This window comes from Nomia melanderi, chromosome 4 (assembly GCF_051020985.1).
Source record: "Nomia melanderi isolate GNS246 chromosome 4, iyNomMela1, whole genome shotgun sequence".
Classification (NCBI taxonomy): Eukaryota; Metazoa; Arthropoda; class Insecta; order Hymenoptera; family Halictidae; genus Nomia; species Nomia melanderi.
This window is the reverse complement of record NC_135002.1, coordinates 10,006,534-10,020,709: the sequence shown is the minus strand read 5'-3', so window position 1 is coordinate 10,020,709 and position 14,176 is coordinate 10,006,534. Positions and strand designations below refer to the sequence as shown.

At 49.3% G+C, this 14,176-nt stretch overlaps 1 protein-coding gene across 1 annotated transcript in view; it reads right to left on the bottom strand.

Moving 5' to 3' along the window:
• The window catches only part of E75 (ecdysone-induced protein 75), a 95,743-nt gene extending 82,380 nt beyond the window's left edge, over positions 1-13,363 (bottom strand). The window contains exon 1 of the mRNA XM_076367342.1: positions 12,383-13,363. Coding sequence (XP_076223457.1) covers positions 12,383-12,554 — 172 coding nt within the window. The 5' untranslated portion in view covers positions 12,555-13,363. The remainder of the gene's footprint in view (positions 1-12,382) is intronic.
• Between the last annotated feature and the right edge of the window lie 813 nt (positions 13,364-14,176).

The following is a 14,176-nucleotide window of genomic DNA, read 5'->3' as shown; positions in this document are numbered from 1 at the left end:
CAATATCGTTGGACGATTCTCGAAACATCCGCGGTCCTGTTCGCGCGTGTTCTAATTCAGCGGAATCGATCCTACGATAACGCATAAACAGAAACAAGAGAGGGTTGGCGGCGCGCGGGGGAGGAGTAGGGTGCGCTACGTGGGAATTGTGACGCGGTTGACTGGGTTAGGGATCGCGGCGAGTTCGTTGACCCCGCGATCCGATACCGCCAACCCCGGGGATTTCTAGGGTCGAACGAGCGAAAGAAAGAGGTGGAGGGAAGAGGGGGCTCGGGGAGAACGGTATCTTTATTACGCCCGGAGATATGTCTTGCAAAGCTGGGAAATTTAATATAAGCCGATTTCCTCGTTATTTTTATCGCGGCGATTCGAATCGGCTCTGCTACCCGGAAGCTTCGGGAGCCTTGTGAATTCGCGATCGACTGGTGACTAATGGGTTTTACGTGGAACCCGGGAGACATATTGCTGGGCAATGACTCACAGATTTATCCGCGTAACGATCCTCCGTTACTGCGTTCGCATTAGTTATATTCGACTCGCGGTAAATCGCGACGAAAGGCGACGTTTGAAATTGCAGCTAATTTCTGTTGAAATTTCTGGATAGGATTCTGTAGATGCAATCGCGCGGTGTACATTCTTTCACAGTTTCTGGTAAACAGATTGATAATGATAATCAGAACGGTACTGTGTGTCGAATGAGAAGGAAGAAACACTGATTGTAGATCGCGGCATGAAATTACTCGCGATCCACATTGCTATGAAATATCTGAACTTTCTCCGATTGGACGGGAATACCGGATTGAATGTAAATTGAATGCACATACGGAAATTGGTAGATTGACTCATGAATGATTGATTTGATCACGATTAAAATTGACAAATGCAAAGAAAGCTTAAAAATGAAATTTAAAGAAGCAAGGAAGTTGGTGGGAAACACATAAAATGTAGTTTAAGCTTTCGATGGTTAAAAGTATAACTCTAGCATACTAGAAATAAAATAAGCTAGCGAATACTTCCGAAATTAGTTCCCTGTCGATATTTCCATGTAATTTACAAGGGGTAATTGGAATTGGGGGCTAAATAAAGAAGGAAGGGTTGATATTTCGCAGATCAGCCACGTGTGCCGAAGAAAACCGAACGCATGGAAGCGAAACGGCACCCTTGGGACGCCAGGGATGACCCCACGACCTACGCCGGGGGGAAAACGTGACACGGAGGATCTATTTTCGTATGGAAGAAAGCGTGATTCGTCACTCGAATTGGGCTTCGGGCATGCGTCAGGTTTTCTTTTAATTCTCCCGCTTCGTGCTCGGGAACGAGCGTGACGAAGAACACGAGTGAAACGCGCGGCTAAATTAGAACCGATGCATCGACAGCTTAAAATAATACCTACACTAATTCTAATTATACGCCCATATCACGAGCATCACCGGAACAATTCCAATTTGTTCAAATTTCACTCAGAAACAAATAAACATGAAATTTACATTTGATCTTGGTACGAGATTAAAGTCGACTTCACCGAAAACAAATATTCGTATTCCTTTGAATATCTTCGCCTTATAGATTTGCCATTCGATGTTCCGCGATTCGATGCAATGATGAATTTAACGGCTGGTTTAGGGAAACCTAATCAAACTACCGATTATGCCAATGGAGAACAGTCTCGTTCACGAAATACCAGTGCAAAAATAATCTGTTCAACGTCGTATTACCCGCTCCCTAGTTGAACGCAAATCGCGAGAAAAAAGGAAGAAAAAGGTAAATGCCGTGACAGTGCTTAGTGAAGGGAAGAATAATCGATCAAGTCAACGGCTCTAATTAAGGAAGACCGCTTGTTGTTGCATGCAATGCCGCGCGATCAGGCGGCACAACGACACGGAGAGAAAGAGAGAGAGAGAGAGAGAGAGAGAGAGAGAGAGAGAGAGAGAGAGAGAGAAGTTAGCGAGGATAAAAAAGAGCAAAAGCAAAAAGCGAGGAACAAGAAAAGAAAAAACGGAACGATCGCGTTGGTGCGTGTTTCGTTTGTCGCCGGCGCGAGTTACTCACCACCGGTGATTAACCGTTAGCGGACCGATTTGCATATTGCACAAACCTGCTGCCGGACGAGTAAGTAACGAGATGCAATGGGGGACCGGGTAAAAATCAGCGGCGCGGCGATTTCTCGGCCGATCGCGAGGAGTTGGTCGCGGATCGGCGACCGCGTCCTTCGGAACCGGAATCCAAGCAGCAAGTGGTTCGTCGACATCGAACGAGGATAATCGCTCCACGATCCACACGTCATCTACTTCTTTTTTCCCCTTCGCGTCTCTCCTTCTCGCTCTGTTACTCGCCGACAACGTTTCGCGGAGTTTTTCCCCCTTGTACCGATCAACACCCTCGATTAACGTCCGTCGATTATCATAATTGACGGCTACCGTACGTTCACCGATGTCGTGAAAGGTTTCGGACCGAGCTGATTGGTTTGATGGCAAAGGCGTGTTGCGATTAGTGGCCTGCCGATTTTTAGATCGAACGCAAGAAGACTATCTATTTATTAATTAAACAATTGAGAAAGCTGTAACATTATCGTGTACTAAACAAGTTTCGTTTACTAGATTCAAGAAATTTCTATATAATTGGAAATACACATGAATGTTAATATTCGTACTTTCAATGCAAAATCACAGCAATTTCGCTTTGACTACGAAAGATTCCAGAACTACATTCAATACTAATTGCTAAAAAATACTTCGAAACGAAGATATTCAATCCAATTAATTCGATTTATATTACCGTACCTCGGTAAGTAGATCAATTCCTAACGTTTTTCATGAGGAATCCCATAAAAATCGAGCGGTATTGAAACATCGGCTACTTTCGATCAGATTGGAATTTCCCGAAATAATTTCGCAATGCCGAAACTGGTGCGATCGATTTCTGTCTAAGGAAGGAAAAGGGGACAAGCCTCCGCGCCACGCGGAATCGCATCGGGATTGCATCGACGCGGAAAGTAAATTGGCGAGGCCCGGTGAATGTGAAAGCCGCGGCATTTCGCACACTTTCTACGGCGCTGAGCCGGGCGCGTTAATTCCGTTCCTGTGGAACGGCCGCGAACTGTCGCGCGAAATCGTTGCGCAACATCGTTGGGTTTCGCAGGCCGCTGTGGCGATCGCACCGCGAGATTGTTTTATTAATTATAGTTGAGTCGCGGACTCAAGGACAGCCCCGCAGTTTCCCGGGCGGTTCGTTCACCCCGGTGTGTGCACCGTTATCAGACGCCGATCACGAGCCCCGGCTCGCCGTTATCATTTTGGCCGGTTTTGATGCTGTTTCAACAAGTGCCTCGGCGGAAAACGGGGACAGTTTGTACTGCAGAAATTGGACGCTAAGTTCTCTGATTTTTCTTCCCCACGAAATCACCCTTTGCGGTTTCCTAAAATTTATCTTAGGATTATCGAATATTTCCCAGGGAAGGTGACATTGCTACAATTTAATCTTGATTGTTTCGTTCAGTGAATTTTCCTTGCCCGAAATGTGCAGATTTTTCTTGAACTTTTTACCATTGAGGGTTAATAGGTTCTTAAGTAATATTAATAAATGATGATTTATTTATTACTTTTTTTATGTGCTAGATATTTCGGTGTTAATGCGATTGTTACTTTTTGCTTTAAATTCTAGTTAAGGTTTTCGCTGTAGAAATAAATACGGAGGCCGGAAGAAATGTATTCGTAACGAAAGTTTCGTATCCAAAAAGATTAAAGTCACCTGTTATTAACTTTCTGTTCCACGGGCCTTGCGTCTAGCGGTAATCAGATTTGCGCGCTATCATCTAATTAGCTTCGAAATCTTGCAAACGCAGGCTATGGGCAGTAGTGTGGATTGATAACGTCAGGAATGTGAAATTTATTGTTAATCGAGAACATGAACTGCGACGAAGGGTTCTAAGACAAACAGTCTTAGATCTATATCCAACGAATTTTATTAGTTCGGATTGTTACTAAAAAATATCTTCCAGTCAAAACATTTTTCCCTCCATCTCTCGACCGTCGTGGCACCGATAAAATTTTTAGGACAGTAAAAAGAAACAGAATTTCGCACAAAGCTCTCTTAAAACTTCCAAAGAAAAAAAATCGATGATTTATTGGTAGAGGAGAAGGGTTCGACGGGTTCGAGGTAATTTTTCCGGTAACGGTAAAGAACAAAGCAGCGTGCAATTCGTCGGGGCTTTTAACTACACTTAAAAATGGAAGGGTTCTTCGTGCGTAGCAATATCGGTCAGCGTGAAAAAAACAACGGAAACGAAGATGGGGGTGAGTCTTGGAGACGGCTGCTAACGGGTTTAAAAAGACGGGGTTCCTTCGACGAGTCGCAAAGTCAATTTCTTTGGCCGTTAATCCGGCTCGCAAACAGCCATGCTTTCCGCTCGTAAACGCGTAAAGAGCAAAAGGATTAGACGAACGTCACGTAGCCAACCCTTTTTTAAACGCGGGTCTCTCTCATCCCTCTAATTTTTAACGCCGCTCCGGCACCGTCGACACAGGGGCCGGATTAACGAAAAGGCAACGGCGGTTCGTAAAAAGCAGTAAAATGTTTCACGTTTCTTTTTCCCCTTTCCTTCCTCGTTTTTCTGTGTCCTTTTTTTATCTCAGTATCGCGCAGCGTTTCCAAGTCCCGGCAACCTCCTAATTTGGAAGTCACTGGAACGCGCGTCTCTTCCTACATTTTTTTTCACTTTGGTTTTCTGCCTAGAGTTCGCTCCCCGTACGAACGGGTTCCTCTTCGTTTTTCCTCGCCTTTTTATTTTTTTTTATTTTATTGGCCGACTCCGAGAAAAACGGCATGGAAGAATGACTGGGAAAAAAAGATGTCGGGCATGGACTCGTGAAATATTGCTCAACGAAATCACGAGCGAGAGTGAACGAGCTAATTGCTTTCTCCGGTTTCGATCCCGCGTACCTTAATGTGTACAGTCTGGCGCGGGTCTTTTCCTTAGCCCCTCTGTTCCTATTTCCCTCTTTCAAGGGTTTGCTGAAATATATTGCTGAGTCATAATGTCCCTTATTATACAATATATCTGACACAAGGTCAATTTTTGTGTAGACGTAAAACGCGGGAATTATTGGTAACGTAAAATATTGGTAACTTCCCAATTTAAATACTTTTTAAGCAAAACTCATAAAGCGCAACTTATTTCTTCACACAACCAAACAGTTCGAAGCCTAAGACAGCCTAATTTCATCAACTTCGAGAATCCCGCTCTAAAAATACCTAATTTCGCGCGACCATGTCATTCCTAAAAACCGAAAGACAATCTTATCACACACAGAACATACGTCGAACAGGCAAAAAAAAATAAGAAGATCCATCCCCATGCGTCGCATCCCTCTTCATCGCTCCGTATCCGCGTGACACTGGTGCTGGGGGCGCGAACAGTTCAGAAAAGGCTGAATTATCGAGGTGGGAAACGTGCACCCAGTGGTCTAATCAGGCCGAGGAAAATGCGCGCGGAAAGTGATGCTCGTCGGTGTCGGGATGAGAGGGAGGCGCAGTGTGCAGGGTCGGCTGGTGGATAACGCAGGGTGCGGGACGAGGAGGAGGAGTAGGAGGAGTAGGAGGAGTAGGAGGAGTAGGAGTAGGAGAGTCGCTCAGATTGCGAGCGCCGAGGTCGCGGGGTCGTTGACCGGCGAGGGTAGCACTCACCCTAACTAGGCCAACAGATCTCTCTCTTTCTCTCGCCACTTCGCGGCGGCTCTCTCTGCGTTCCTCTCTTAACTCTCCCTCCTACGGTACTCCTCTCTCACTCTCTCTGAATCCCTCCCCCCACCCGGCCGGGATTCCAATTCTCCTCTCTCGCTCGATCTCTCTCGCCACCGTCTCTCTCGGACGGTCCATGGTTCTGCTATTTTCGCGGGGACCACTCGACACGGATATATACGGTCCGCCTACGTTTGGCGGGATAATTTACGTTATTGAGGCCGTTCCACCCTGCCCTCTCTCTCTCTCCGCCTACCTCCCATCCCGCCCACCCATCCACCCTCCCGCCACCTACAATGTGCCACCCGACGGAACTGCCGGGTGGAAAGCGCGCTGCTTTTTCCTGCTGATCCCTTCCGTTCCCCTTTCCCAACCCCCTCGCCAACCGACTCACTCTTTCCCTCTGCCTCTTTGGGCCTGCACGCACACACGCGGGCCAGGATGAATTACGATAATTACTATCGGCTTTTATCGGCCGGTGAATATTTTCGCGGTATCCCTGCTCGGGCCCGAGGAGCTTGATAACGGAGCCGGGGGACAGAGGTAACGAGTGTCGACGGTTTCAGCCGCTTCGTGCACGCGCGCACACGTGCTCCCGCGACCCGCGCCGAGTGCTGAGTGCATCGATTGCGGCCGGATTTCGGGAGCGGGTAAATGGCATCGCTCCACCAGCCCCCGTTATTCCGGTCACACCGCCACACGCGGCTGTGCGGGGTCATTGAGGGGGTTGACCGAAAGTGAACCTTTTTTTTGGAGCACCGCGATGATATGACCGATAGCCATGGCGAGGTAATGCTCCCGCCTTATCGGTTTTACGTTCGTTGTTGAACGAAACTTTCTGAAAAGGTGGAATATCTGTAACCTGAGAACAGTATTTTTCTTTTTAACCGAACGATTGAAAGGGATCGCGGTAAATGTTTTCGTGTAATTCGTTGAAGGTAAGTATTTGATGCGTTACTCGATTAGGTAAAAATTGAGATTTAGAATATAGGTCGTTGTGTTTTAAATTCACGCATGTATCGTGAAAAATCAGTAGCTGTTGGAAAGATTCAAAATTGGAACTACTGGTCTATATAAAAAAACTTGTTTCAGTTTTCAGAGAAGAGGTTGCTTGTTCTTGCGAGTGTAACAATACAAATTCTATCCTAGCTGGTCTTGAAACTATTAATCAATTATCTTTTTCTTTTACTAGTAATTAGCTGAATGGTAATTACTGTATATAACGATCTAGCATCATAAAAAATCTTCGCATACACTTCGCGTCACTGAATTCTTGCGTCACGAAGAAAATTCAATTCTCTCCATTCCGGAGTTATGCCCGCATAAATCCCATCAGCCCGCGAAGATTCGCCGCGACGGGAGTGAGGATAAATGGTCCGCAACACGGTCGTTGAGCTGGCACGTGTCTCGATTCCGCGAAATCCCGCATTTTCGCGCGCGAAACACTTCGCGACGGAAACCCGGCCACTGTATCACGGGTTTAACGCGGTAAGAGGACGAAATTACCGAGCTTTCGAGAAGAGACGGTGGTCGAACGACCGCGAGCAGGGACCGGGAGGGGGACGGACACGGTGTTGATATAATATCTGTAGCACGGGGCGACATGTTGGTGGAAATGTTCTATACGTGGGCGGCAGGTTGAGGGCGGGAGGGAAGGGGGCAGTAATACCGGGGCTGGCTGGTGGGTCAAAGGTCGTTGCCCTAGGGGCTGCTACCCTCTCACCCCAGCGGGCGCCTGCCCAGCGGCTTCGCCCGTAGCCTGCTCCTCAACCGAGTTTCCGGGAGTTGACTGTGCGAGTAGTCGTGAAGCTTGCTCGAATTTCCGTGAAATACGCGCGCGGGACCCGTAATCGTACGTTTCATTATCGCGTTCGGTCGATCCACGGTTAGCTCGGACCGGGAAAATTCGCTGAACCGACCGGATCTCCTCGATAACTGCCCCACAAACATTCTTTTACGATGGTTAGGTCGAAGATATGGATGAAATGGACACCATAAATGTCCTGATCTCTTAATCCTTTATAGCGCGGTACTATAAATATAGAAAATCCGCATCCTATGAGATTTATTTACTTGGTTCTTTTCTTGTGAGATTAGTTTCTTTTCGTACTTAGAGGCTGAGTATACGAGGTTACCGTTATTACCGACTATAAGGACTAGTATAAATGCGTTTGTAAGTACAATATAAACTTAACCTACAGGCCATAAATATAATTGTCAGTACCCTATAGAAAGATGAAACCAATGCCAAATTCGAACCCGAATTTTAGACTTAACCGAGCACACATCTGCATGTGACATTCAAGATTATAACTTAGTAATTGCACAACAATTTTGTACGATGTCGTCCAGAGGTTAACGACACCGTGCAAATCAGTGAACGGTATCCATTCGTCAAGAGAAAAAATCCGTGTCGTCTTTTGAATAGGACCTGGGTGACTGAGGGAAAGTAACCAGGCACGTGAGAGTCCGCGAGGAGACGAACGTGCGCTGACCGGTAGAAAGAGAAATGCATCCCTTTCATCGGCATCCGGACGGACCGCTTTGGCTACAGCAGCGTTTTAACTTCCTGGTAGAATCACTCTTACTTTCCTCTCGGCGAACCGTCGTTCCGATCGAGCCCGTGCATGGTTCGAAGGAGAAAAAGGAGAGAAAAGGGAACGAGCCGCAGGGGGAGAGACGATGAACGACGTGATCGCGTTGACCGGTGGCTATTACGCGGACCAGAGTGCCTATTCGCATTCCAGGGTCTGAGGTAACCGACGGACGGGGTGAAAGCGAGCCGTGAATCACTGCGAAGACGATCGCAACCGTGACACGAAATTGTGCGTTTCGTTTTGTCCTTTTCTGTGCCGTGCTCGAAAGTTCTACTGCCGCGGAGCAGGCTCGCGCGGCCGAAGGCCGGGACGGTTGCGAATCCGGGTTCTAGGATTTTCGAAACTCGGGAATTAGAACGGAATTGTGCGCGCCGCTCCGTTGCGAAAACTTTTTGCGTTCGCATCTAAAAATTACCTGGCTGGTCTTTCGACGCGGGTGCCTAGCGAGCGTTTTACATAAACAATTTCAACATTGCCCATGATAAAAAAAAGAAACGACATTAAAAACCAACGTGCTCTTACGATTCTTCTATTCAACGATGTCAGTTGTTTCCGGGGAAAATGCTGTTCAGATAACCCCGATCGTCGCCCCTAGCGACATCATCTCCGAACAAAAATCCCCGCGGGATCGTCGAACATGTTCCGCTGGTCCGGGTCAGCACCGAATTTTCGCGAACCGGTTCAGCGAACTCGATAAAAGAAGCGCGCGAACGTGCGCTAGCTTGATAAGGGTCCAAGCTCGCGCGCGGGCGATAACAGCACCGACACGGTTCGAGGTTGTTCACCTTGGCGTGATGAGCTGGAAGGCGAGAGCGAAGTGAATCGAGGATGGCGCGCGGGCACGCGGCAGCGCGCCGCGCGAATCAGCCGAAAGAAATAAAGGCGAGAAAAGGAGGCGAGTGATTAGAGGTGAGAGAAAGGAAGATGAGAGAGAAATAGGAAAAGAGGAGGACCGAAAGAGCAAGAGCAAGAGAAAAAAAAGAGAGAAAAACGGCAGGGACAGGAGTTGGGGCAGGGGATCGAACTTTTATCGGGCTTCTCGTCGGTTTGGCTTGTGGCGTAGGTACGTTGCGAGATTAGAACGACCCCAAGAGCAGCTCAGAGAGTCGACGAACTGGCCCCTGATTGGGTGACGTCGAGTCAACGCTCCTCTCAGGTGGCGGGACGGGGTGGAGTGAAGAAACAGGCGGCTGAGGGGGGTTGGGTCGCTAGGGTTGGGGAACGCGAAGGAGGGGGATGGCGGAACCCGGGGGTAATCGTGGACTGGGAGAGGACACAGCGCATCAATCGAGGTCACTGGGGACCGGGAGGAGGCCAGGCCATTGCCCGTGTGCCTTGCTTTTGAGGTTAGCCAGTAGTCAGCACAAGCGCAATTAGAAAATGCCCAACGGAGTTCGCGCAGTGTCAAAACCAGTCTTTTCATCTCGAGTGGTGTCTTTCGCCGCCTATTCCACCCTAGCCATTGCTAAATCCGAGATTAGTAAACTTCAGTCACCGATAAAAAATCTCATCATTCGACCGTGACGGTCGTTGAAATCAAATAGCGAAGTGTCCTCAGGGTACCAAGCTAATTATAAATGTACGCTCCAATTTTAATTCTCCAGCACCGGGTAGAATGGTGACTGCGAGCAACATTAATAGACGGAGGAAATTGAACGCGGTAATCATCGTAACACCGTTATGAAAGCCACGTGGCGAACCTCATGCCAAGTAACCCGTTGGCCGCCCCGCTATCCCCAGGCGGGCACACGATTCGCGTGACCGAACCAGCCGAATCTCAGGTCTTTTGAAATCGCATCGACGACAGTTCGGTAACCCTCGATTCGTGCTCACCAAGGTGCAAAGAAGATCCGAAGGAATCATTGCGTCATGCGTGTTCGCGAGTTGCTATAATTACGCGTCTGCTCCTCCGCGGACAAAAGAGATCGAGTCATGGGTCTCCACCGAACGAATCGTTACGCTGGATGAGGATCGTGCCGTGACCCGATCTCCGTCGCTAACAAATTCGGCGACAGATCCAACGACGAACCGGGTGATCGGATTCGGCGGCGAACGGAAAAGAAAACCGAACGGAACGATTCAATTGGTAGGTGAACGGGAGCCGTGCTCGACCCACCGCGTAGTTACGCTCAGTGAGGCAGGTCAGTGCTCCGGCAGCGGATGCAACCGTGACGAGGGAACGGCGCGGGGAAACGGTGAAAGCATTCCGCGGCTCCTAGCGAGAGTGATCCACGGTCCAGCAGCGCGACCGTAACGTACTTTCTCCGGAGACAGGGGGAGAGGGACCGGTCAGAAAAGAAATCAGCCGCGGCTAGGGGAAGGGGGTGAAACGGAGGGGGTCCAACGAGTAGGTAGAGTCCACACGTAATTCACTATCGCGGGGTTACGTAACGGAGCCTACGAGGAGAATTCTCAGCCGGTTAAGCGAACGTGTGTGAGCGCCTCGTGCATGTGACGCGAGTGCGTACACGCATCGTCACAGCCCCATCTCTTTCTCTCTCTCTTTCTTCCTCGAACGCCTAGCACGCACTCTCGCGACGCGGAGCGACATAGTATCCTGATACGCGTGCCCGATCAGGATCACAACGTTCGAACACGTGATTTGGTTATTGAAATTTAATAATCGGAACAGGAGGACTACAATTTCCTCTTCCATTATGATGTATCGTCGAAATCTCATTAAACCCTGGATCGTCAGATACCACGCACGGTACGCGATAAAATTGGAGCGACCCCCGAAAAAATCAGTGTCCACGACGTCGACCGTCCCCCCCCCCCCCCGTCATGGCGAAAATAGAAAATAAGGGAGGTCGCGTCGAACAAAAAGGTAGCAAACGCTTATGAACAGTTCATTGTAACTGTACAAAGAGCCGCGCGCATCAGTCTCTCTTTTACGCGAGAAAAGAGAATAGGGAGGGCGAATACAGCCAGGCAGTCAGGCAGTCAGGCAGGCAGGCAGGCAGGCAAGCAGGCAGGCAGGCAGGCAGGCAGGCAGGCAGGCCGAATGTGTTGGTGACCTTCGATGATAGCCGTGGGTGGGGAGGTTGGTCGAGTAGCTAAACTACTCAGCGGGGAACGGTGGGCGAGGGACAAGCGCGGTCGGCAGGGAGACCCAGTTCGAGTTTGTTGAACCGGCCCGGCGGCGATTGGCCACACGAGTCGCGGGAGTTCACTCTACTTGCCGAACGGAGGGTAGGAGGCAGCGAGGGGTGGCGAGCGGCGTGGCGGGGCGGGGCAAGACGAGGCGGGAGAACGGGGGGCGGCGGGCCGCTCGGTTAATTTCATCTTGCCCCAGTTACGGGCCAGGCGGGGTGAACGAACTAGCCTCGCGCCAAGGCCCCACCGACCTACTTTCTTGTTCTACGGACTCAACGCGATGGAAAGAGACCGACTCTGCCTCTCTGTAACGACGAGTTCACGACGAGTTCAGGCCAGAGCGAGACGACCGGTGCGCTTGGTAGAAGAGGACAGGATACGTGGAAGCACTCGAACGACCGAGCGAGAGAGAGAGAGAGAGAGAGAGAGAGAGAAAGGGAGAGAGACCGACAGATAGAGGGAGAGGGAGAAGCGAACGCGTAGGGGGAGAAGCCTAGGGTGGGAGCGCCACTAGAGAGACTCACTATCTAGGCTAGAACCGCGAGAGAGAAGAAGAGAGGGGACGCAAACCGTCCGGTGAGACCGAGATAGCCGACGACGGCGTGACGAGGAGAGAGCGAGGGAGAGAAAGAGAGAAAAATTGCCGGAGCGCCGAGTGGAAGGCCGCCGACCGAGGGCAACGAACTAGCCTCGTCCCGGGCCCCGCGACCTACATTCCAACCTCGCTGGAAAGTGAAACCGCCTCTTTCTCTATTCCTTCCTACCTGAATCGTGATCTATGCGCCACGCTCGGAATGTTTTCACCAATTCGACCGGGCCTGACCGGTGTATTTATCCCGCAAATTCGAAATCGAGCCGACGACGACAATGGCACGTGAAAACCGTTCGAAACTCTCGCTTTCGTTCGACGCCGCCTAACCGCGCTCTTTATGACTCGTAATGGACAAGCTTACCAGCCAGCACACGTCCCAGCAGATTCTCGCTATCCTGCGGCGCACCACGGTAACAGATCTGACCCGATTGCTCTTTGTCGTTGTCCAGCTGCTCGTTCGACGGTGACAGGATATCGCCGGATTGTTGCTCCTCCGCTGCACTCCCGCGGGGTTTAAACTTTTGCACGGTCATTTCTCGGTACGAATGTCTCCCGCGTTTTCACACTGAATCTTCGTTTGCGACGACGTGCTTTCCCTCTTTTCGTTCCTTCTGCACTTCTTTCTTTTCCGTTTCGTTCTTGCTCCTCGCCTCCTTCCGTGCAGACGTCAACGATGTACGGTTTGAATAGTCCTCCCGATAGTCTCACGCGTGAACAAGATTGACGTTGGCATAACACGACGCGATATCATGCGAGCGAACGTACCGGAATATCAGCCTCGCGAACGTCCCGCCACTTTTTCCCTTCTTTCCGTTTCTCTTTGACAATTCACTCGTCCGTCACCTCGCAATGCTGGCCACGAGACACCGGCGCGAAACTCGCGGGGCTTTGTTTTGATTTGTCGACTGTGCTCCGTCCGACGGCGGACGTGTCGTTCGAAAACAGTCCCCCCTTTTTAACGGTCGGCTGACTGAACCGTTCCTCTCTATCTTTCGCTTTCTCTCTCTCTCTATCTCTCTATCTCTCTCTTTCTCTCTCTCTCTATCTCTCTCTTGTGCTCTCGCCCTCTCTCTCTCTCTCTCTCTCTCTCTTTCTCTCTATCTCTCTCTCTCTCTCTTTCGTTCTTGTTTCTCGCGCTCTCTTGATCTTTCTCTCTCTCTCTCTCCCTTCCTTTCTTTCTCTCGCGCGCACACGCAACAACACGACTAACGCGGCGAAACGGAGCTGTTGCTTTCCTATGGCGACCGCGTGGTCCTCGCGGTAACTGCAAATCGAAGCTTGCACGTTATTAGTTGGTGTGTTGTGTGTGGCGTGCGATGCGGTGCGCGAGTGAGTTCGCCGCGGCGTGGTGTGCCGCGACTTCGCGGCGCCTGCGCGTTGCACCGTTGATGGACACCGGTGTATCACACCGTGCTCGCGCCCCCCCTTTTATTTTTCCAGTCGCGGTTCCTCGACATTTTACTTTCTATCGCCGATTGAATTTTGTTCGTCGCGTGCGGACCACCTTGACGCGTCTTAACGAGAAAATCGGAACTAGTACTCGTTTAGAACTTTATTTTGAAATTAAAACTTTCAAAAAAATACTGAGTATGTAGAAATTTCAATGTTAGTTGGAGTCTGTTTAAAATTTCATCTCTCTCTATAGTTTTATAATACACGAATAATACTTCCCTTTTCCTTTCTCACTCTTTCATCGCAATAACGAATGTTTTTTATTTCTGATTTCTAGCTTTTTTCACTATTTATGGATTTCGAATTTATAGTTGTATTCACTGGTATCGTAAGTACCAGAGCAATTGAGATAACTTATTGCAGCTACTTTATTTCACAATTACACCGATTTTTAACAATTTAATTTCCGATAATGTGTTGTAACTTTTTAAATGTTTTCTGTTGTGGTAACCATTATCTGGCAAAATCAGTTTTCTTGTTGTTTCGGATTAATATAGGGTTGCAGTGAAGTTTGCATTTGAAAATTCGTTTTTCGGACGATGAGATCCAATGATAACGTTCCAGAGCTTATCAGCGCGGGATTCCACCGTGATAGCATCCTCAAAGGCATAACTGTTTTATTCCTATGGCCAATTGGCACGGCTGACCCGTCATTAGGATCAAGGATTTTTATCGGCAGTACGAAGAGGCTTGGCCTAGCCTT